General features: G+C 37.0%; 1 protein-coding gene across 1 annotated transcript; it reads right to left on the bottom strand.

Annotated features, from left to right (window-relative positions):
- Nucleotides 1-629: 629 nt before the first annotated feature.
- sfxn1 (sideroflexin 1) lies at nucleotides 630-22,712 on the bottom strand. Its single transcript, XM_053641428.1, has 11 exons — nucleotides 22,569-22,712; nucleotides 15,345-15,513; nucleotides 14,985-15,155; nucleotides 13,852-13,950; nucleotides 13,703-13,778; nucleotides 10,802-10,887; nucleotides 10,583-10,710; nucleotides 8,784-8,833; nucleotides 7,257-7,306; nucleotides 7,088-7,135; nucleotides 630-4,160 (listed from the first exon to the last, which is right to left on the bottom strand). Exons 2-11 carry the CDS (start codon nucleotides 15,506-15,508, stop codon nucleotides 4,064-4,066), a joined length of 969 nt encoding a protein of 322 aa, XP_053497403.1. The 5' UTR covers nucleotides 15,509-15,513; nucleotides 22,569-22,712; the 3' UTR covers nucleotides 630-4,063.
- Nucleotides 22,713-23,346: the final 634 nt, after the last annotated feature.

Below are 23,346 nucleotides of genomic sequence, written 5' to 3'. Positions count from 1 at the left end.
CAGATTTTACTAGAAGGATTTTTGAAAGTGGCAGAACTGAGAGGCTATGTTCTGATTGGGGGTTAAACTAATTTAAGCGCCAAAAAAAAATTCAAAGAGAACACTCTCGGATATAAAGAGAGGGGTGTGTTTTAAACAGGATAAATGTGAACCACTTTTAACCAAATGAAAAGATGAAACAGAATTGTTCATATTAAGTAAACAGTTATGATGCGAAATTATTGAAGGCGACAAAACTCCTGTTTAAATAACCTCCTAGGTTGCTAGGAGACTGACTCCTAAACTTCGAAACTGATGTGGTCTATCGCACTGCAATACTGCGCATCATAGTTTATCTAATGTATTCTTTAAAAAGACTTCATTATCACCAGTCTAGTAACACTTTCAAAAATGCAAACTGCATCTTTAAAGTCAGTACAACTGTTGGCAAGCTTATACTTATACACGCTAATAAACTACCTGTCTGTTGTTCTATTGGAAGGAAATGTACTTCTATCAGGCACCAAAAATAAAGTCTTTAAATTATTTTTAAAAAGAGAAATATTAGATACATTGCCCATATTCACAATTCTTTCACTTGCCAAAATAAGACTTTATGCACATAAAAAAAGGTGAAAAACAGGCAAGACCACATTTTTAAACATAATTTATTTGCTTTAATAATCTACAGATTACAACATCCCCATTAAATATCAATAATAATCTTAATAATACTAATAATATTGCATTTCTGTCTGGTTTATTGTGCTTCATCACTTTGCGCTGGTTTCGCTCTGTGATTTATTTCTCCGAATTTGATCACAAAGCTGCAGAACAAACCAACATGCGTTGTTTTGAAAATGAAACAAACACCAGTACAGGGTAAAGCTTTGTAAAGTAGTGTTATCACTTGCGTGACAAATTTCTGTTTAAACGGATCTTAGGTTGAGGTTTTAAAATGATCCTGAGCGTTCTTTTAATGCTTTGAAAATCTGAGCTCAAATCCAGACTGAAAACACAACATTAATTATTCTGATGCAAAGCTTTACACATTATGCTTACGAGTCATCATGAAAGCCTTTAATAATAATTAGGATTAACATGGTGTGTTAGTGGTGTGATTTTAGAAAATGGTTCTGGCTCTGGATGAATTAAAACAAAAAAAAAATCTACACGTATATCAAATGTAGTGTTTCACTGAAAAGAAATTGTAAACACAGTACGGCCTCAAATTAAAGGAGCAGTTTGTTAAGTGACAAACCTTTTTCTGTTGAAACTACAAATGTCTCGAGAAGTGCCTTTAAAAGAATAGGGTTGGAGCTGAGCAGCCATGTTCAATTTGGAGGTGGAGCTGATTTCAGGGCCAGAAAAGTCTGAACTGAGCAAACCAGCCAACTCTATTGCATGGCAATACTACAAATCACAGTTTTGCTAATGTTTCTATGAAATTATATACTTATTACAAGTCTAGAAACACTTTTAAAAAACACAAACTGCACCTTTAAAGTCTGCACCCTAACAAAAGTGCCTCAGCTACATTTAGAGATTAGAAGAGTTTAAAAGTCTCTCATTCACTACACCAGAGAGGACAAAAAACCAAGAACTAGACATTAATACTAGAGAGTGTGTACATTATTATATTCACAAAGTAAAAAAGTAAAGCATAAAACACTTCAGAACATGCTGTTATAGGAAAATTATCAATGTGTTAATCTATTGATGTGGTTATTAGTAACTCCCCTTAATGTCTAACTGCATCACTCAACCCATTGCTGATTATTTTCTAATAACAGCACTCCACAAGTGTTTTATTCCTTAGTTGTTACTTTATTGTTGTTAATGATGATTTATTAATGAATAAGTAGTTAATGAGTCGTTAATGTTAGATTAGATAATGATTTTCAGTCCCTCCAGGATTTTGCGATTGTGCGATTACAGAAATGAAAGCAAAATCAAAGAAACTCTACAATATTCGGAGGAGCGTTCAATTTTTCAAAATGGCCACGGATTTGAGCCGAGATGCGTCACGTGACGTCATCACAACGCGCAGTCAGCCAAATCCCGCTTCGATTCACGTGCATGGAACATGAGTACAGCTAAAAGGTCTCATTTACCAACAAACATGAGTGCGAAAGACAATTTCGTGCAGTTTACACGTATATAGTGTAATTTAAGATAATTTCGCAAATTCAAGTAGGTTAGAGCAAAAGATTTAGCACAAAAATTCCACAAAATGCATCACAAATTTTGAGGGAAAAAAAAGCTACAGCAAAATCAAGCATTTTTGGCCACAACAATAAAAAATAAACAAACAAACATCCTGTACGGACTGTATTTTGTAATATGGCATGTCGTACTGAACAAAAAGACCAATAGAACTGGACGCTTCAAAACAGTGTGTAACTTTCATTCAAACAAACACACAAGGTCTTATTGAACAGTGAGCTCGCTGTGATTATCACTTACTCTGCTGTTTCAGTGGACTTTGACACACTTAATGGGGACACACTGAAATGTGAGCTTACGTAACACTGAAAAACGTTTTTTATAGATACCCTGCACGTGCAATGTTAATACATCAGATCTGATTGAAGACATCACAATCTTTCACTCTTTATTGATCTCACATTTTTGTCCAGTAATGCACAGCTCAGGTTCGGCGAGTTCCTCTGCAACAGACTCATTTGGCAGCGTTTCAAATCAATTGCACTGTTCTCAGATAAAAGAGGTCTTGTGATTCTTCATTAAAAGGTACACCAAGCAGGAGTCTCGCATTCGGCTGAGAAATTTAGTATCAGTGCATCTCTAATTATTATTATTATTATTATTATTATTATTATTATTATTATTATTATTATTAAACTTCAAGGCAAACACAAGCATTGAAGCACCAGGGTTCAACTTGTGAATTTTAAATAAAATATTTTTAATCTTGTTCGAAAAGAAATAAAATGACATAAATGGGCGATTTTGAATGACAGTAATAGAAGGTTCAATGTTAAATGACAAAACAACAAAAAAAAGTTAATATCTTTCACATTTTACTCTGTTCACGTTCCATTAAAACTATGTTCATTTTTGCTTTTATTTTTTTATTTTATGCCTTATTTTCTGACCTAAATAATAATATTTTATTTAACTGACTACCGAGTGAAAGGACACAGTATATTTTTATTTCGTTAAAAATCTGCTGTGCACCACGTACCAAAAAATTAACCTAAAGAAAAAAATAATAATTTCATTTACACCATGCCCTTTTAGGAGTTCCATAACCGTGTGACAAAGTAAATATTTAATGTACATATTTATTTTTCTAAATATTGTGAACATCGATGGAAAATTCTACTTAGTGTACCTTTTAAAGTAAACTTTCAATTCGTTTAAATTTTTTTGGCAATTTAAAATCAAAAGCAGCTTTCATTCAGATACCGAGTCCTAATTACATCGATTACTAATTACAACAATGCAATAAAAACACAAACAGAAAATACACCAAGACATTTGTTCCTTATTACACATGGCACATGGAGATGGTTTGGTTTGGCGTTAAACTTAATTCCAGCACAGTCATCGAATGTATCTAAAGTACTAAACGTAACGTTTCCATTTGACAGATTATGTAAAAGTCGTTTTTGGTCCCAGAAATGGCGTTTAAAAAATGCTGAAGCTTGTTTTTTTTGTGTTTTTTTTTAAAGCTAGCATGGATCATGATGGTTCAATTCCAATCCAATCTGCTGTAAAGTGGAGACTAAGAGACTAAAAAATCTAAATATCCAAGTACATATATACTGCACTGTAATCAACAAATACTAAATAAAAATACATTTGGAAAAAAAAAGCCAATCAGAAAGAGCACCATTTCAGACAAAGAGTCTTTTCTAACTTAAGTACACTAGCACAGACCTGCACCATCCAAAATATTCTCCTGATTAAATACCGTCACTAGGAATGACATCTTACAAAACAGCTGAGTCGGGACGTCCTTGAGGAGAGACGGAGGAACGGAACTTTGGCACGTTGTAAAAACACGATGAGATGAGCGGGGAGTTTATGGCTGTGTCGCGAGGAGACGAGTTTTTCCTTCTCATAATCCTTTGTTGAAGTAAACTCTCTCCACTCCCGGGTGACTTGAGCGGATCTTCTCCTGTATCTCGGGTTCCAGACGGCTCACGGCCATCGAGCTACACACACACACACACACACACACACACACACACACACAGATTATTCTTCTAGTTAAACTAGAGATATTGCCACCTCTGAGTACTTTTAAACGACTTTTGGAAACGGTGTTACAGGAGCCTTGTGCGCGCTTTTCTGGATTTTACTCTCATTAACTGTTTTCTATGGGTATTGTTTTCTGTGATTATCTCCATGTGAAACTCTATGTGCAGCCATCTTGACCAGGTCTCCCTGGGAGAAGAGACTGCGATATCTCAATGGGATCTTCCTGGTTAAATAAAAGGATAAATAAAAATAAATAAATTTTATATTTGGATTCAGAGTATCGTTTACGTTTTCTGACTGTCAACGAAGATTAATACGTTTGTTCTTATTTCATCATAATACATTTTCATTTACTTGTCACTAATAAGAAAGAATCTAACGATTCAGGCAAACTGTGGATTCTGTGGATTCTGACGTTGAATGCTGGATTCTGATTGGTCACCGGGTGTTGAATCGGTTTCTGTCAGTACATTTACATGGACAACAATATTCTAATATTAACCCGATTAAGACGATACTCTGATTAAGAAACTAGCATGTAAACAGAGATTATTGATGACCTTAATCCGACTAAAGTCATACTCGAAGTAAACACAAATCAAATTAAGACATGTGGAGTATTCCTATTTTAGTTGCATTATAGAAGTGCGTTACAGACATGTAAACACCTTAATCACACTATTAACGTCGTGTGAGAGTTTTCACTGCATTTTGTGACAGGACACGTACACACACGGCAGTGCTCAACCGTTTGACGGCAAACAAGAGAGCACGGCTGCGTCCGAAACAGTGTACTTATCTACTATATAGCATAGTATACACATATTTCAGCTACTATATAGTAGGTAAGTACGCGGTTTGGGACGCAGCCCACGGCTGCAAGCAGTCGTCTATTTGCACGTATAGCATGACAAATAATTAACTGCACTTGATGCTTTCGTAAAATTAAACCTGTATACGGTACCATAACGAAGACGAACTGTATGTCAATACGTGAAATTCTGAAGGGAACGTCGGACGGCATCGCGTGGTGACGTAATGACGTGTGACGTTAATCGATCTATGTTCTATAACATGTAAAACGGGAACATGAAAGGAGTATTCTGAAAGCGACTCATGTAAACACCTTAATCAGAATATTGTCTTATTCAGAATAAGGTCAATAATTAGATTATTGCTCTCCACATAAAAAGAGTCTATGACAGCAGCTCTGACTGTAATTAAAATTTCATATTCGTATTTTGCACACTTGATATTAGCATCTCTATAGTAACACGTAGAGTACGTACGGGACTTGTATAGCGAACGAATCATATAATACTACAGTCTACAGTATCTAAGGCTAATAATAAACAGATTTTAAAAACATGTTATTATTTAACGTGTTTCATTGATACCAGCTTTTTAGGGAACAACAGTTTGGGGAAGAACCACATATGGGTGTGATAGTCAGGTGTCTACAAACTTTTGGTTATGTAATTGTATGTTGATGTTTTCTGTAAGGAGACGTATATATCGAAGTCAGATTATTAGTATAATAATAGTATAATAGTATATATCCAGTGTCAGAGCATTGTAACTCTGAGTGAGTTTTCAACCACAGGAAAGTCTTCAGGACAGAGGAGTTTTGCGCTTTCCGCTTCACGTCAGGCCGCACCACACTTCATCGCTCATTATTTTTCTCTAGAAGTTTTCACGGCCAGTTTTTCACTACTGTATAAATACAACCAATCATCTTCTTTCAAGGACTGCCTGTTAGTTTCTGTTACTCATACATTAAAGTGTCGTTATTATTTTTTACAACCTGCACAAAAACCCTACAAATGTTGTGATGAGGCGGGAATTTGTTCAATTTCATACAAATTAACTTATGAGAAATGAGAATTTATAACTGCTGATGTTCATGACATAAAATTGAGCATTGGTACAAAGTGATATATTTGGGGGGAGAAATGTCGAGTTGAAATAATTTACTTTATGCTCATAAATATTTAAAGTCCATTTTAGTGTTGAAACGTTTTAATCTTCACTTATAATTAAGTATAATTTTGGCTCACTACTTCCACTTTTATTTGAGTTAGATTTCAACATCCACACTTTCACTTATTATTTTATGATTTTTAGTTATTATGCATAACGCATGACACCCCCCCCCATGCACAACTCTAAAATAAAATGATTAATATGTAATATATAAATGTAATATACTGAAAGGATAATATATGAATTTAAAAGTATTTCTTTTAAAACAATAAATAAATATTATACAATAATAACAATTATATATATATATTATACAATAATAACAATAACATATTGTTAAAATAAAATATTATACAATAAATAACAATAAAAATAAAAACAGTCAATTTAAATTCAGTAAATTTCAGTGAGATTAAAAGTTTTCATTTTGAACTATTGAACTTCATTATAAACCCTGTGTGTTTAAGTCAATTAGATTTTTGTATAATAAAAATCATCTATTTATTTAAAATATAAAAATATAAAATATAGAAATCAAGTGTAATTATTTATTTATTTATGAAAATGGACATTCAATACATTCTGTTAATTCTGTTAAAAAGAATTTTTATCACTTTTATCAATTTCATATGTTAACTTACAACTAATTTTCTATATCGGTTTCTAATTTACTATTGATTTTTTTAACCCATGTTGTTTGGTACATCTGATATTTTTTCTTTGAAAAACACTTGCAAACTATCTTCTTTTTTTTAAGACAAAACATGGAAACATTTTACATTTCTCGGTAAACTGAAACTGCTCAACATGGTCTTTGTCGGGGGCTTTTATTGTGAAACGAAACGTTAAACTGGAAGTCTGCAGAGTTTAAAAATTAAAGCAGCTCTTATTTTCTCACCTCTTCTGTGGGAACAGGGCGCAGCACAGTGGAGTGGCAAACACCAAGCTGAGCAGAAAAAGAAAGAAAGAAAAAAAAAACATTTCCAGAGGTCACAAAGGTCACAGATCTCAAACAAGGGCTGTAAATAGCTGCTTAATACACCACCCATTCAACTCTGGCAACTCACCAGAACCCCACCAGGCCAACCTGAATGGGTGCACTCATCCACGGGAACCTCTGAAAAGCAAATCAAGCCTGTCGTTAGCGCACAGTTTCTATATTGTCTATTGTATGGGACATGAAGACTGAGCATGCTCAGATCAAACATGTGAGACATGGCTATAGTCATGAACAGTCAGACTTGGGGAGTGACGGAGTACGCGTTACATAATCAGATACATAAAACTGGTAACTGTAATCCTTTACAAAAAACAAAGTAATCAGATTACAGGTACATTTTGTAAAAAATAGGAATACTATCAGGATTACAATTTTTTCCATTTAAAACCAAAGAAATTAATCTTTTGGTATAATACAATATAAACAACTGCTTGATTATAGTTCTGGTTCTCTCTCGCCAGTCGTGACTCACATGAGCAACCTCCTGGTGCATGCGCAAATACATTTTACGCAAAGTTAATTTGGTAGAAATGAACAAAAATTGTTCTCTGAAATGCTTTTGTTAGGGTGACCATGCGTCCTCTTTTTCCCTGACACGTCCTCTTTATCGGGACTTAAAAAAGCAGCTAAGTTTGAGAAAATGTCCGGGATTCGGCTTTAGTTTCATTATGATGTGTTTGTGATCCAATACGGCATCGTGTGTGTGCATATTTGCATTGCTTTAACCCTGCTCTGTAATTCCCAACTTCTCGCACACCAATTGGTCGATTATAATATTCCTGCCTCTCAAACTAAAGCCCACTCCCAGTGAACGTGCGATGGTGAAGTGCTGTTGTGTACGACGTCAAGCAGTTGCTTGACAATAGCAGCAAATGACAGCTGTCCTGATTCGAAACAATGCTTACGGCCATATAATGTCATTTTTCATTTCATGTTATCACATTGCTTCATATTACATGGCCATTCAAATGTGTACATGATGGTAGAAGGTACACTCATGGCAGCTGAAATTTAATTTTATTGCATGCACATTCAAAAGAATGTAGGAAAAAATGTCAAATGTGGGCAGAGTGAAAACAATTATGTGAGGCTAATAGTGTGTCTTTTTCAGTGTACTAAAATCTGCATTCATAGTAACGCTATTAAGAACCCCCCCCCCCCCCCCCCCCCCCAAAAAAAAAACCCACACACAAAAAAAACAACAACAACAACAACAACAACAAAAAAGATTTTTGGAAAACCAGAATATGGTCACCCTAGCTTATGTGATGTAATGTAACCCGCATCAGGGACAGTGATTAATTTTATTAAAACAAATCCAAATATTGAATATGGTTTTTAAGCTCTAAAATAATCTCTAAATACAAGTATTGCTTTTCTTTTGACTTTATTTACATATTTACCCTTGAAGAAATCCAAAACTAATCAGATTACATTACTTTCATATTGTGATACTTGGATTACGTTACTGATGACATGTTTTATGAAGTCATTTATAACTGTAACGTATTGCATTTTTAAAGTAACCCTCCCGACCCTGTGAACAGTGGGGTGCTAAATAAATAATCAAGAATAAAATCAGTCAAAGATGTACCTTCAGGAATGCTTTCTGTTCAAGGGAGTTCATTAAAAATGGTGGAATTGCTAAAAAAAAAAAAAAATGGAAGAAACACATGCTTGAGTTATCTTTGACTCAGACTCAGACTACAGCACACTCAGTTTATCAGTGACTACGTTTATATGGACAGTAATAATCTAATTATTGAACTTAATCCGAATAAGACAATATTGTGATTAAGGTGTTTACGTGTGTTGTTTTTAGAATATTCCTTTCATATTCCTGTTTTACATGTTATAGAACATAGATCGATTAATGGCACACGTCATTACGTCCCCATGCCATCATCCGATGTTCCCTCCAGAATTTCACGTATCGACATACAGTTCGTCTTCGTTATGATACCGTATACAGTTTTGGGTGTTTCATTTTTAATTTTAACGAAAGGTTCAAGTGCAATTAATTATTTGTCATGCTATACATACAAATAGACGACTGCTTGAAGCTGTGGGTTGCGTCCCAAACCGCGTACTTACCTACTATATAGTATATAGAAATACGTGTATATCTCCTACTATATACGTGTATTTCATCTACTATATACGTTTATTTATCCCGCTATATGTGTATTTCACCTACTATATACATGTATTTCACCTACTATATACGTGTATTTCTCCTACTATATACGTGTATTTCACCCACTATATACATGTATTTCTCCTACTATATACGTGTATTTCACCCACTATATACGTGTATTTCACACTATATACGTGTATTTCTCCCAATATATACGTGTATTTCACCCACTATATATACACGTGTATTTCACCCACTATATACGTATATTTCTTCTACTATATACGTGTATTTCACCTACTATATACGTGTATTTCTCCCATTATATACGTGTATTTCACCCACTATATACGTGTATTTCTCCTACTATATACGTGTATTTCACTCACTATATATGTGTATTTCTCCCACTATATACATGTATTTCACCCACTACATACGTGTATTTCTCCTACTATATACGTGTATTTCTCCTACTATATACGTGTATTTCACCCACTATATACGTGTATTTCACCCACTATATACGTGTATTTCTCCCACTATATACGTGTATTTCACCCACTATATACGTGTATTTCACCCACTATATATACACGTGTATTTCACCCACTATATACGTATATTTCTTCTATTATATACGTGTATTTCACCTTCTATATACGTGTATTTCACCTACTATATACGTACATTTCACCTACTATATACGTGTATTTCACCCACTATATACGTGTATTTCACCTACTATATACGTGTATTTCACCTTCTATATGCGTGTATTTCACATACTATATACGTGCATTTCACCTACTATATACGTGTATTTCACCCACAATATATACGTGTATTTCACCTACTATATAGTAGGTAAGTTTGGGACGCAGCCATGCTCTCTTGTTTGGAGTGAAACAATTGAGCACTGCCGTGTGTGTACGTGTCCTGTCGCAAAATGCGGTGAAAACTCCCACACGACGTTAATAGTGTGATTAAGGTGTTTACATATCTATAATACACTTCCATAATGCATCTAAAATAGGAATACTCCACATGTCTTAATTCGATTTGTGTTTACTTCGAGTATGACTTTAGTCGGATTAAGGTCATCAATAATCTCTGTTTACATGGTAGTTTCTTAATCAGAGCATCATCTTAATCGGGTTAATATCGGATTATTGTTGTCCATGTAAACATACTGAATCTCAGTCTACAAGGAAGCACACAGGACTTGTGTAAAACTATGGACTGAGACGAACCCATTCCAGGAGAGGCCATGAGGATTCTGGAGATCACGACTTGTGAGATTGCCTGCTGCGCCGCTTTTGAGGACTCCCCTAACCGATTCCCGTTCTCATCCATGACTGGAATGCCGTGCTTCAGCTCTCTGGGAGTGAGATACAGCACAGACTCGTGACTCTCGATCACCCGGCTGTTTGCCGTTTGGAAAGTCTGCACATCGAACATGACATGTTTACCTCTGCCTCATCAATGGAATGTTGATACAGTTAGCAGCAGCTACAGCAGCAAATGGCACAAAGCGTCCTACAAGTGGAGAGATGTGCTGGGGAAGAAAAAAAAAACACCACCGACTTAACAGCTGCACTGGAGATTCACAGAGGAACTTATATTAATAATGTTACATTAGTATGGAAGTGTTATATTCATCATTCACGAACAACAAGTGAAACGGGATAAAAATGCAGCGTAAACGCCAGCTGAATTCACACAGTGGACAGATGAGAGCTGCTGGAATGGGCGTGGCCTTATATTCTAATGAACATCAGCTTGACTGACAGCTATCTTAACAATATTTCAACTGATTATACTGAATGTATCACGCACCTCACTCAGAACTAAACACAAGTGCACGAGCGAGAGGAATCACCATCGTTCATCCTACGCAATTTATTACAGTATGCTGTGCTCATTAAGTTAGCTGACACTTGCTTAGTGACTACATTTAAATGGACAGCAGTAATCTAATTATTGACTTTATTCTGAATGAGACAATATTGTGATTAAGGTGTTTACATGAGTCACTTTTAGAATATTCCTTTCATGTTCCTGTTTTACATGTTATAGAACATAGATCGATTAACAGCACACGTCATTACATCATCGCGCCACGCCGTCCGACGTTCCTTCCAGAATTTCACGTATCAACATACGGTTCGTCTTCGTTATGGTACCGTATACAGTTTTGTGTGTCTTTATTTCACATTTTTACGAAAGCTTCAAGTGTGGTTAATTATTTGTCATGCTGTACATGCAAATAGACGACTGCTTGAAGCCATAGGCTGCGTCTGAAACCGCGTATTTACCTACTATATAGTAGCCGAGATACATGTATTTCATCTATTATATACATGTATATCTCCTACTATATAGTATGTAAGTACACGGTTTGGGACGCAGCCGTGCTCTCTTATTTGCCGTAAAATATTGAGCACTGCCGTGTGTGTACGTGTCCAGTCGCAAAATGCGGTGAAAACTCTCACATGACGTTAATAGTGTGATTAAGGTGTGTACATGTCTGTAATACACGTTGATAATTCGACTAAAACAGGAACACTCCACACGTCTTAATTCGATTTGTGTTTACTTCGAGTATGAGTTTATTCAGATTAAGGCAATTAATCGGATTAAGGTACCATGTTTACATAGTATTTTCTTAATCAGAGTATTGTCTTAATCAGGTTAATATTGGATTATTGTTGTCCATGTAAAGGTACTGAGTGTTAGCTTAACTTTTATACACTATGTTAGTGCTCGCTTGTTACTCCGTGCTAGCTTTTACTCACAAGGTTAGTGTTCAATGGTTAGCTTAGCTTTTGCTCATTATGCTAGTTGCTAGTGTTCGTTTGTTAGCTTAGCTTTTGCTCACTATGCTAGTTGTTAGTGCTCATTGGTTAGCTTAGCTTTTGCTCACTATGCTAGTTGTTAGTGTTAATTTGTTAGCTTAGCTTTTACTCACAAGGTTAGTGTTCATTTGTTAGCTTAGCTGTTGCTCGCTATGCTAGTTGTTATTGTTCATTGGTTAGCTTAGCTTTTACTCGCTATGCTAGTTGTTAGTGTTCAGTTGTTAGCTTAACGTTTGCTCGCTATGTTAATGTTTGTTTGTTAGCTTAACTTTTGCTCGCTATGTTACTTGTTAGTGTTCATTTGTTAGCTTAGCGTTTGCTCGCTATGTTAGTGTTCATTTGTTAGCTTAGCGTTTGCTCGCTATGTTAGTGTTCATTTGTTAGCTTAGCTTTTGCTCGCTATGTTACTTGTTAGTGTTCATTTGTTAGCTTGGCTTTTTCTTGCTATGTTAGTGTTCATTTGTAAGCTAAGCTTTTTCTTGCTATGTTCCTTATTAGTGATCATTTGTTAGCTTAGCTTTTGGTCGCTATGCTAGTTGTTAGTGTTCGTTTGTTATCTTAACTTTTGCTTGCTATGTTAGTATTCATGTGTTAGCTGAGTCTTTACTCGCTATGTTAGCTGTTAGGGTTCATTTGTTAGGTTAATGTTTGCTCGCGATGTTAGTGTTCGTTTGTTAGCTTAACTTTTGCTCGCTATGTTGCTTGTTAGTGTTCATTTGTTAGCTTAACTTTTGCTTGCTATGTTAGTGTTTGTTTGTAAGCTTAGCTTTTTCTCGCTATGTTAGTGTTCGTTTGTAAGCTTAGCTTTTGCTCGCTATGTTGGTGTTCATTTGTTATCTTAACTTTTGCTCGCTATGTTAGTGTTCATTTGTAAGCTTAGCTTTTGCTCACTATGTTAGTGTTCGTTTGTAAGCTTCGCTTTTGCTCGCTATGTTAGTCTTCGCTTGTAAGCTTAGATTTTGCTCGCTAAGTTAGTGTTCGTTTGTAAGCTTAGCTTTTGCTCGCTATGTTAGTGTTCGTTTAGCTTAGCTTTTGCTTACTATGTTAGTGTTCATTTGTTAGCTTAGCTTTTACTCGCTATGTTAGTTGTTGTTTGTCAGCTTAGCTTTCACACACTAGATTGCTAAGCCCAAAGAAAAAGTGTTAATGCACAGTTTTGCTGAAATCTACATTGAAATGAATGAAGCTTACGCAAGCTTTCTCTAAGCTCCACCCACTTTCCATTGAAAGAGGAGAAATTCTGGTGAGAAACAATAAAATAATCCATCAGCAGAGAGAAATGAAAGAAGCAAATAGTTTCTTGGGGCCTTAATTTGAAATCTGTATTTGCCCCTCTCTCCCTGTATTGGCCCGAGGTGAAACGTATGAAAATGTAACACACGTGTTACGGCATGCAGGCGTTTATATAAAACCAGCCTGCTTTTACACCAGCCCTAGCTGCTGAATCATTTCTCTGCTCAGATCTGTGTAAACACACACAGGAATGAGATTAGAAACACTGCTGAAGAACGCTACCTTTGCGAGCGAGTTGAGTCCTAAAGCCGTGGCCACCGCTCCCGTCGTGGCTGAGACGTACGCCGTGCCGAGCTGACTGAACACAGGAGATTAGGGCTGGGTAATAATGCCAAAATATATTGCGAGGATTTGATGAAACAGACACTCACTTTACTGTAATGGGAGCATCACCACTGCGGTTGGTGTAGTTGACTATTGCATTGAAGGACTGATTGATCCACTGCCAGAACAGAACTGCTGGGGTTGTCCTAAAAAAAAGAAAGATTCACGTATTGAATCAGTTTGGGGATTATATAACCACCACCACCACCACACACAAGTCTATAGTACACCGGCTGTATAGTGTAACACTTTCAGTGTGATTAATTGTGACAGAATATGTATAACTCACTGGCCAATTTAATAGGAACACCTGTACATCTGTTCATTCCAAGTCTGCCGCACAAGTGTTCATTGGTTAGCTTAGCTTTTACTCGCTATGCTAGTTGTTAGTGTTCATTTGTGAGCTTAGCTTTTACTCGCTATGCTAGTTGTTAGTGTTCATTGGTTAGCTTAGCTTTTACTCACTATGCTAGTTGTTAATGTTCATTGGTTAGCTTAGCTTTTACTCGCTATGTTAGTGTTTATTTCTTAGCTTAGCTTTTGCTTACTATGCTAGTTGTTAGTGTTCATTGGTTATCTTAGCTTTTGCTCGCTATGTTAGTGTTCATTGGTAAGCTTAGCTTTTGCTCTCTATGCTAGATGTTAGTGTTCATTGGTTAGCTTAGCTTTTACTCACTATGCTAGTTGTTAGTGTTCATTTGTGAGCTTAACTTTTACGCGCTATGCTAATTGTTAGTATTCATTGGTTAGCTTAGCTTTTACTTGCTATGCTAGTTGTTAGTGTTCATTGGTTAGCTTAGCTTTTACTCGCTATGCTAGTTGTTAGTGTTCATTTGTTAGCTTAGTTTTTGCTTGCTATGCTAGTTGTTAGTGTTGTTAGTGTTCAACCAATACATTTATACATTTATTTCTCCTACTACATAGTACTTAAGTACGCGGTTTGGGACGCAGCCATGTTCTCTTGTTTACTGTCAAACGGTTGAGCACTGCCGTGTGTGTGTGTGTGTCCTGTCGCAAAATGTGGTGAAAACTCCCACATAACATTAATAGTGTGATTAAAATGTGTACATGCCTATAACGCACATCGATAACGCGACTAAAACAGGAATACTCCACATTACATCTATTGTGCCACGATTCAACGTTTTCTCGAGTGGTCCTTTTCCTTGGTTCTGCTCACCTATAGAAGGTCATCATGCAGCCGGTGATGGTCATATTCATGGGCACCTGAGCGGACATGCGGCCGATAAGCAGCATCTTCTCACCCGTGTCTGGATGGAACGCAGAGTCAAAAACGTATTTGGCCCTCCAGAGCTCATCTTCTGTCAGACCTGGAGTCACCACTCCCTGTCTGGGAGCAAAGAGGGAGGGAAAAAGTTAAAATATGCATGACATAAAATGATAAGCATGCAACATTTTGTGAAACTATGCACAAAAGCTACAAATTGTTTGTGTTTTGTTTTTTTCCCCCAGAGAGAATACCCACACTTTAAATATAGTTCCACAGAAGCTAGTGGAACTAGTGGATTTGTTTCACTACCTGTAATCCTGTATGATCCTGCGTGCTTTGTCGAGCTGCTCGTTAGACAGCAGAACGTTGCGTGGGTCTGTGACGGTGAAGAAATGTTTGGCTCTGCCCACGAACGTCCCCTGATCCCAGCGAGGCTCTTTGATGTTTATCGAGGTGGAGAGCTCGGCCGCCATGCTGCCTACAGAGGAACAGGAGTGTAAGAGAAGCGCTGCTGTACTCACATCTCAGGGAGGAAGAGCAGGTTAAACTCGTTCCAGTTCCCGGCCATCAAAAGCCTCAGGGTCCAAAGCTAAAAAGCTCAGTTTGGGAAATTCTCAGACACACGCTGGTAACATCAACTGTCTGTGTCCTAAAATAACACGGACTAAAAATACATTGTCATGCTTTTCGCCTGGATTAGTGAAGTCCTGAATCAGCACGTTGCGCTGCTATGGAAACGACTGAGAAAAGGCTGCTTGCTTTTCTCTCATATGGAGTGCTCATGCGTATGAGGAGTATTAACGATAACGGCACATTAATAAAACCATCTGGAATCACTAATAAACCAATAAATAAGAATTAACACGAGTCTCAAAATGTGCAATGAAACCTGGCACAAATGATGGAATCAGCACACTTAGAGGATGTTCATCCGGATTTTTTTTTTACTTCATAGCAAATAAACAAAGCACACATATGAGTGTGTGCTTAAATAAAGCACACATATGACATCACACTAACTTCCCTCAGTGGTGGAATGAACTTTCAACCTCAATCCAGACACTATCTTCAAAAAACGGCTAAAGACCCACCTCTTCCGTGAACACTTAACTAACCCCTAAAACGCCAACCCCACATTATCCTAAAAAATTTTTTAAATAAAAAAAAAAAAATTACTCTGGCACTTATACCTCTACTCTGCGCACTTTGCTTTTCTAGAACTCAATTAAAAGATCTTGTATAGTAGCACTACTTGTATTGTTCTCCGCTTGATATATCGCTTTGCTCGCATTTCCTCATTTGTAAGTCGCTTTGGATAAAAGCGTCTGCTAAATGAATAAATGTAAATGTAAATATGACACAAAACAATTTTTGTTTAATAGCTGAACATTCTGGCTTCATTAAACATACCTCAAACAAGTTCAATTAAAGTAGTTTAATTAATGGCATATTTTTTTCCAGATCAAGTAGAGGAAAAAAAAAAGATGGAATCTCTTTGTAATTTGCATTTCTAAAACAAACACCAGCACAAGTCTTACAGTGCTTACACACCTTAAGCTTGGACTTATCGAAAGGAAACATGGCCCCAACAAGAGAGTTGTAAAGTATGGAAATAATGGAAAGCATTATAAAACTCCTTCAAGAAGGAACTCCAACATGGAGTATGGCAAAAGAGGCCAGTTGTTCCCAGTCAGCTGTGTCTAAAATTATAAAAGTATAAACAAAATGGGAAGGTTATAAAAGGAAAACATATACGGGTCGACCAAGGAAGACGTCAAAGCGTCAGAATAGAAAACGCAAAGTGATATGCCTTGACAATACAAAATGCACAACAAAACAAATGAGAAACAAGTGGATGGAAACAGGAGTCAGTGTTTGAGACAGAACTGTAAGATATGAGCTGAGTGAAATTTGGTTTGCGTATAGAAAAGCCAAAAGAAAACCAGCACTAACAACTAAACAGAAGAAAACAAGGTTACAGTGGACTAAAGAGAAGCGATCATGGAGTGTGGAGAATCAGATGAAAGTGATATTCAGTGATGAATCACGAATCTGCATTGGCCAAGGAGATGATGCTGGAGATTTTGTCTGGTGCTGTTCTAACGAAACATATAAAGACGACTGCGTGAAGAAAACAATAAAATTTCCACTCATTTATGATATGGGGCTACATGTCAGGTTAGGGTTAGATGGCAATCATTTCCTTAACAAATTTTGGACACTTTTCTCATTACATCGACAGAAAAAAGGTTTGGTGATGAAGCCATTCTTCAAGATGATGATGCGTCTCGCCACAGAGCAAAGAGTGCTAAAGCTTTTCTTCAGGAAAGGCAGATTGACTCAATGACAATTTCATTTAATTTGTTTGAGGTATGTTTCAGGAAGCCAGAACGTTCAGCTATTAAACAAAAATTGTGAAAAACGGAACAAGTACAGTGGGTTTTAAAAAACACCTAAAAAGTTACACGATGTTCCTCATGCTCTCTGGAACACTATTCCAGAGTTTAGGGGCAATGTACGAGATGTCTTTGATTGCCTCAGCTGTGATTGATTGTCAGGAGTAAGAGCTGACCTGCCTCAGCTGAATGAAGTGCTCAAGATGGGTTATACTGCTTCAGGAGCACAGCAAGAACTAAAATAATGTCATAGTAATGTGCTCTGACTTTCTTTTTCGGTAAGAATGCATGCTGTTGAAGCTTTCTTAAAGCGGCAGTAAGCCAGCCAGAAAGCAACACATTAAATAGTCCATCCTAGAAGTTATGAAAGCATGTATTTAGGATTAGCGTATGTCTTGTGTTTTGCAGATGATAATGAGCTGTTTTAGTTATTTTAGTTAGATGGGAATCAAATAATAAACCAGCAGCAAGGGCTACACCTCAGCTTCCACAGAATAGACGTCCTAGAAGTTCTAGGATGAACGTTCTAGCAACCTTACTGTGAGCAGACTTAGTACCCAACATCAGTATTTCAGTTTTATTCGAATGTAGCAAAAGAAAATTATTATTATTATTATTATTATTATTATTATTAAGGTGGGTTTGTTTTTTTTAAAATGTCATTTACACAGTCTTCTATTTCTCCTGAATCTGGCTGGACTGATAAATGTGTTTAGTCAGCATAGAAAGGAAAGCCAAGATTATGAAACATTACAAGGGGGCCTAAAACAAAACCATGTGGGACACCACAATTCACTCTTTTAGGCTATGAAGAAATGCAAATGATTTTTTTAGGCTATGAAGCAATGGTAATGCTCCATAGCCTAAACAATCAGGTAATGATCTGTCAAAATAACTAAACCAGGCAAGAACCGGTTCATTTCACTGTTTTCAAGCAGATATTATAAATATTATTGTTAATAGTATCAAATAGTGCACGGAATTCTAACAGTAACGAAACAGAAACACGTTCTGAGCAATGTATTCTCATTCAAAGAACATTCTGTACTATGCTGTACACGAAAATCCATCATGCTTGTAAATCCCTCCCAAAAAAAAGTTCAACAAACAATCAAACAAACAAAAACACAGAGCTGTCAATCAACAAAAGATTTCTCCAGAAGTTTGGACAAAAAGGTGTGCTGACTGGACTGTAAATGCCAACATCAGAGGATTAGAAATGGCTACTTTACAAAAGCTGGGGGAAATGGCTCAATCTAAGCGATGAAAATAAAAGGTGTCCAAAAGGCTCCATACATAAGGGACCTCGTCGGTTGTGCCTTCGTCAGTAGATAGTTAGTGTGCTTTCACTTCTTGGTTGGTCCACAACACTTCCAGTCTTTTTGAATTTGTTAATAATTTTGGTATCATTGTCGTGTGTTATGTGTTTGCCATGATTCCTGTTAAAAGTCCATCGCAACCTTGTGACAGCTTCCCGAGCCAGCCATTCTCGATTTCAATACATTCTTCTTTTGTCAAAAGCATTCTTTAAGGCTATCTGGAAAAGAATATATATATATATATATATATATATATATATATATATATATATATATATATATATATATATAAAATATAAACTAAGTATGAAACATGTTGGAAGACATTTTGTTAAAAAGTGTTAATTTCCCCTAGGGACACCCTGTATAATCATAATAATCCCTAATATATTTATGATCAGGAGACAAGTGCATATGTGGTTGGTCGAGAGGAGAGGTTTGGAAAAGAATTCATGCCACACTGAAAAACATGAACACAATGTGTATGTGTAATGACATGCAGAAATTTGTTTGTGCTTTTCAAATATTTTTGTTTGGCAGGTGGTTGTTGCTGTTGGTGGTGGTGGTGAGTGTCACTGGAAAATTTCGCCTAGCGTGCCAAATAGTTCAGGGCCACCACTGTGTAAATAAATACAAGTAAAGGTACTTTCTACTTTTTACAGGTAAAAGTAAGTCTTTTATTCATCTGTTTGACAAAATCAGCTCAAAAGTGGGAAACAAAATTGTTTTAATACTGAATCCAGTAATAGTAAGAGACAGAATAAATTTCCGCTGTGTGTGCAGGATCATCGTATTTGCATGTTGTACTGTATTGTATGTTTTCTATGTATTTATTTTTTTATTATTTAAAACATAAGGTCCTAAAGCCTAACTGCATTAGTGCATTAATCAGAAATGTTCCGTTATATAAATCCACTGTCTGTCATTCAGTATTAATAATGACCTGATATGCTGTAATATGGTTATATCACAATAATCAAGTGCATGAACATAGATTTGTGCTGAAAGTAGTACCTTACTGACTTGTGTGGTTTTGGGTTTTTTTTTTCCATTTCGACTTGTTTTTCCAGCAAGGAAACGTTCACATTTGCTCCAAACACAATTTAAGTCTCTTTGCTAAAGGAGTTGACCTGACTTTACAAGTTTAGTTGAGGATTTTGTCCAAAATAAATAAATAAATGCCATGTTTCTTTACTGGGTAAATAAACAGGAGTAAGCAAATGACACATGCTACTAAACGAAGTCCCGAACTGTCAGTGGAATTGTGACGTCGTTTGTTTAAAAACTTCAAACAATCATCTTTAATACCATGTGTTTCATTTCGAATATGTTATCATGTAAAAGATATCAAGAGAATGTAATACTGTCACATGCCTATGTGGTACACTCTACATAGGTACAGTAAATACTGAAGCATTGGGAAAACACTATGCACCGTTTTGAATAAATTACTAGTACTAAAAATAATAAAAAGGTACATATTGAGATTTTCAGTTAAACATTGTGACCACAAACATGTGACTAACACAAATCTAACAGCCGAGCCAGAATATACAGTAGCTTATGAAGAAGCGATGGCAAACAAAACAGTATTTTAATAGTTTGTTGTCACATGCAAACTCATTTCTCAATCAACGCAGGGCAAAAAAATAGATCAGCTGTAGATTCACTTCAGTCGTAATACACATCCTGGAGAAACCCAAGTCACTGCACAGCTGCTCAAACACACATAACTCGTCAGCTCATTAACCCATCATGTGGTTAAAACTGGTGTTATGCTGCATTCTAGTGCTCCAAATAATCTGCCATCAACAGTAAACAAAGTGGCACTTCTTTAAATGTTGTACTGTATATACATTCGCTCCTCCTTTCCGAGAGCATACTCTGGTCTGATTGGTCAGATGTCCCAGTCTGTCGTGATTGGTCTACTGCTGTCAGCGTGTGTCAGAAAAGGAAACGCCCACTGCCATAACGAGTTTCAGCTCTGTCTTTTCGCGAGCAGCCGATGAAGACCAGAGGCGTGGCTTTTTGTTACAAACCTACGTAGGTTAGTATAGGAAGTAAAGCTGTTCAGAATCGGTTCCTTCTTTTGGGAGTCAATCAGTACGTTTACGTGGACAACAATAATCCAGTGTTAACCGTTACGACGATACTCTGATTAAGAAACTAGCATGTAAACAGCGATTATTGATGACCTTAATCCGATTAAAGTCATACTCGAAGTAAACACAAATCAAATTAACACGAGTGGAGTACTCCGGTTTTAGTCGCATTATCGACGTGCATTACAGACATGCACACACCTTAATCACATTATTAACATCGTGTGGGAGTTTTCACCGCATTTTGCGACTGGACATGTACACATGGCAATGCTCAACCGTTTGACGGCAAACAAGAGAGCACCGCTGCGTCCGAAACCGCGTACTTACCTGCTATATAGTAGGAGATATACATGTATTTCACCTATATAGTAGGTAAGTACGCGGTTTGGGGCACAGCCCACGGCTTCCAGCAGTCGGCTTCTAGCAGCACGTACAGCATGATGAATAATTAACTCCACTTGAAACTTTCGTAAAATTAAAAATTAAACACCCAAAACTGTATACGGTTCCATAACGAAAACGAACTGTATGTCGATACGTGAAATTCTGGAGGGAACGTCGGACGGCGTGGCGTGGGGACGTAATGACGTGTGACGTTAATCGATCTATGTTCTATAACATGTTAAACAGGAACATGAAAGGAATATTCTAAAAGCGACTCATGTAAACACCTTTAATCAGAATATTGTCTCATTCAGAATAAAGTCAATAATTAGATTACTGCTGTCCATGTAAACGTAGTCCGTAACTCTGTTTGTCCTGCGCTTTGATTTTCGAAACTTTGCAGATGTTTTTACATTCACAAACAGCTTCCCCCCCCCCCCCCCCCCCCCGCCTTTGTTCCACATTTCTGACATTTCTGTTTAAATCATTACTTTTGACTCATTTCTACATCATTTTCCACATGATGTGTACTAGTAAGAATAAAGAATATTGATTGTTGCACCTTTAAGGGGGAGGTGTTAGTGTTAGACTTTGCACTGAGGTTCACTTACTTGTTCTCTGAATATTTCTGCTATGACATGATGCAATCAGTAATTGCTAGAAGAAACTGTACACACACACACACACACACACACACACAGTACAGCAGGATTTCCATGCAAAATGAACTTTGATCACTGAACTCGTGCTGCGGTTCTGCATGTGCTCCCCACAGCGCTACACATTAACCCTGATATTACTGCAAAACAATATCGGTTTATTCCGGATTCATCCTGCCGCCGCGTGCGTTATGCAACATGACCGACACTGCACTGCCCCAGAAATAATAACAAACTACATCAAGAGCAACTCTACATCCATCTGCTGCATTTAAACCCCCAATAACCTGCAGCGTGAACATGGTGCAGGGCCGCGCGCGACCAGTCCGTACTGGTTACACAAAGATGCTCCTGAATGGACAGATGTGTGTGTGTGTGTGTGTGTGTGTGTGTGTGTAAAACACTATGTACACCATCCCTGAAAAGCATTATTGCAACACTGCAAATAATCCAGATGTGCATCTGATTTGAGCAGCTGTATGACCGCATGCCACATCACAGATCCACACACACACACACACACACACACACACACAGAGAGAGAGAGAGAGAGACAGAGAGAAAATCCTGACTCTATGTCAGTCTGATCAATACAAAGCAAGACACACACACACACACACTCACACACAGTATGAACAGATCTCAGGAATAAATGTGTGATCAGACTCACAGTGTTTCAGTAGTCAGCAGTATAAATCTCAGCAGTCCACACACTCGCAGTGCTGAAGCCTATTTGGTGTTTAAATACGGGAGATAAAGCGCCCTCCATCGAGCTGCACCGTTACATTCGATTTCAAAGTAAAAGTCTCCCCCCCCACACACTTACACTTTTTTACATTAATAATTGATTAGTGTAACGTTTCTATCTCCGACCGACAGGCGGCACTATCATTTTGATCAGATTTGATCATTTTTGCTCACAAATGGTGACAGGCTAAGATACTCATCTACCTGACAGTTGAATTACTCCGACATATTTACATTTACCCCGGATAACAGACATTACATCTTCTTTCATTTATTTTCTTTTCTTTTAACCAAGTCGTTTGCTTTGTTCTTCTGAGTTACCAATTAAAAGTGTTTGTGCCTGAATTCTTGAGAAATCCTTCATCAAATAACTTTGTTGCCTCTATAGATCGTCTATGTTTAACATCCATCATTCATTCATTCATTCATTCATTCATTCATTCGTCCTGAGAAAGTGCTTTATCCTGATCACAGTCTCGGTGGATCCGGGAACACAGGGAGTGAGGCCGAAATACACGGCAGACCATCAAAGGGCGCCTTGCGCACGAACACACACACACACACACACACACACACACACACACATCTAGGGGTAAATTAGAGTAGCCAATCCACACACTAGCAGGTTAGTTATTTTTAAAGTGGGAGGAAACCAAAAAACCCAGACAACTTACACTCATTTAACAAAATATATCTATCTA

This window comes from Ictalurus furcatus, chromosome 14 (assembly GCF_023375685.1).
Source record: "Ictalurus furcatus strain D&B chromosome 14, Billie_1.0, whole genome shotgun sequence".
NCBI classification, from domain to species: Eukaryota; Metazoa; Chordata; class Actinopteri; order Siluriformes; family Ictaluridae; genus Ictalurus; species Ictalurus furcatus.
The sequence above is the reverse complement of the archived record's forward strand: the minus strand, read 5'-3'. Positions and strand labels throughout refer to the sequence as shown.

Bases quoted from the DNA above. Each gene is read 5' to 3' on its own strand.
- sfxn1 (XM_053641428.1), bottom strand. From the start codon at position 15,508: ATGGCGGCCGAGCTCTCCACCTCGATAAACATCAAAGAGCCTCGCTGG. The intron at 15,156-15,344 runs GTAGTGAAACAA...CTTTGCTCCCAG, and splicing joins AGGATCATACAGGATTACAG to ACAGGGAGTGGTGACTCCAG. The intron at 13,779-13,851 runs GTGAGTGTCTGT...TCCTGTGTTCAG, and splicing joins GATGCTCCCATTACAGTAAA to TCAGCTCGGCACGGCGTACG.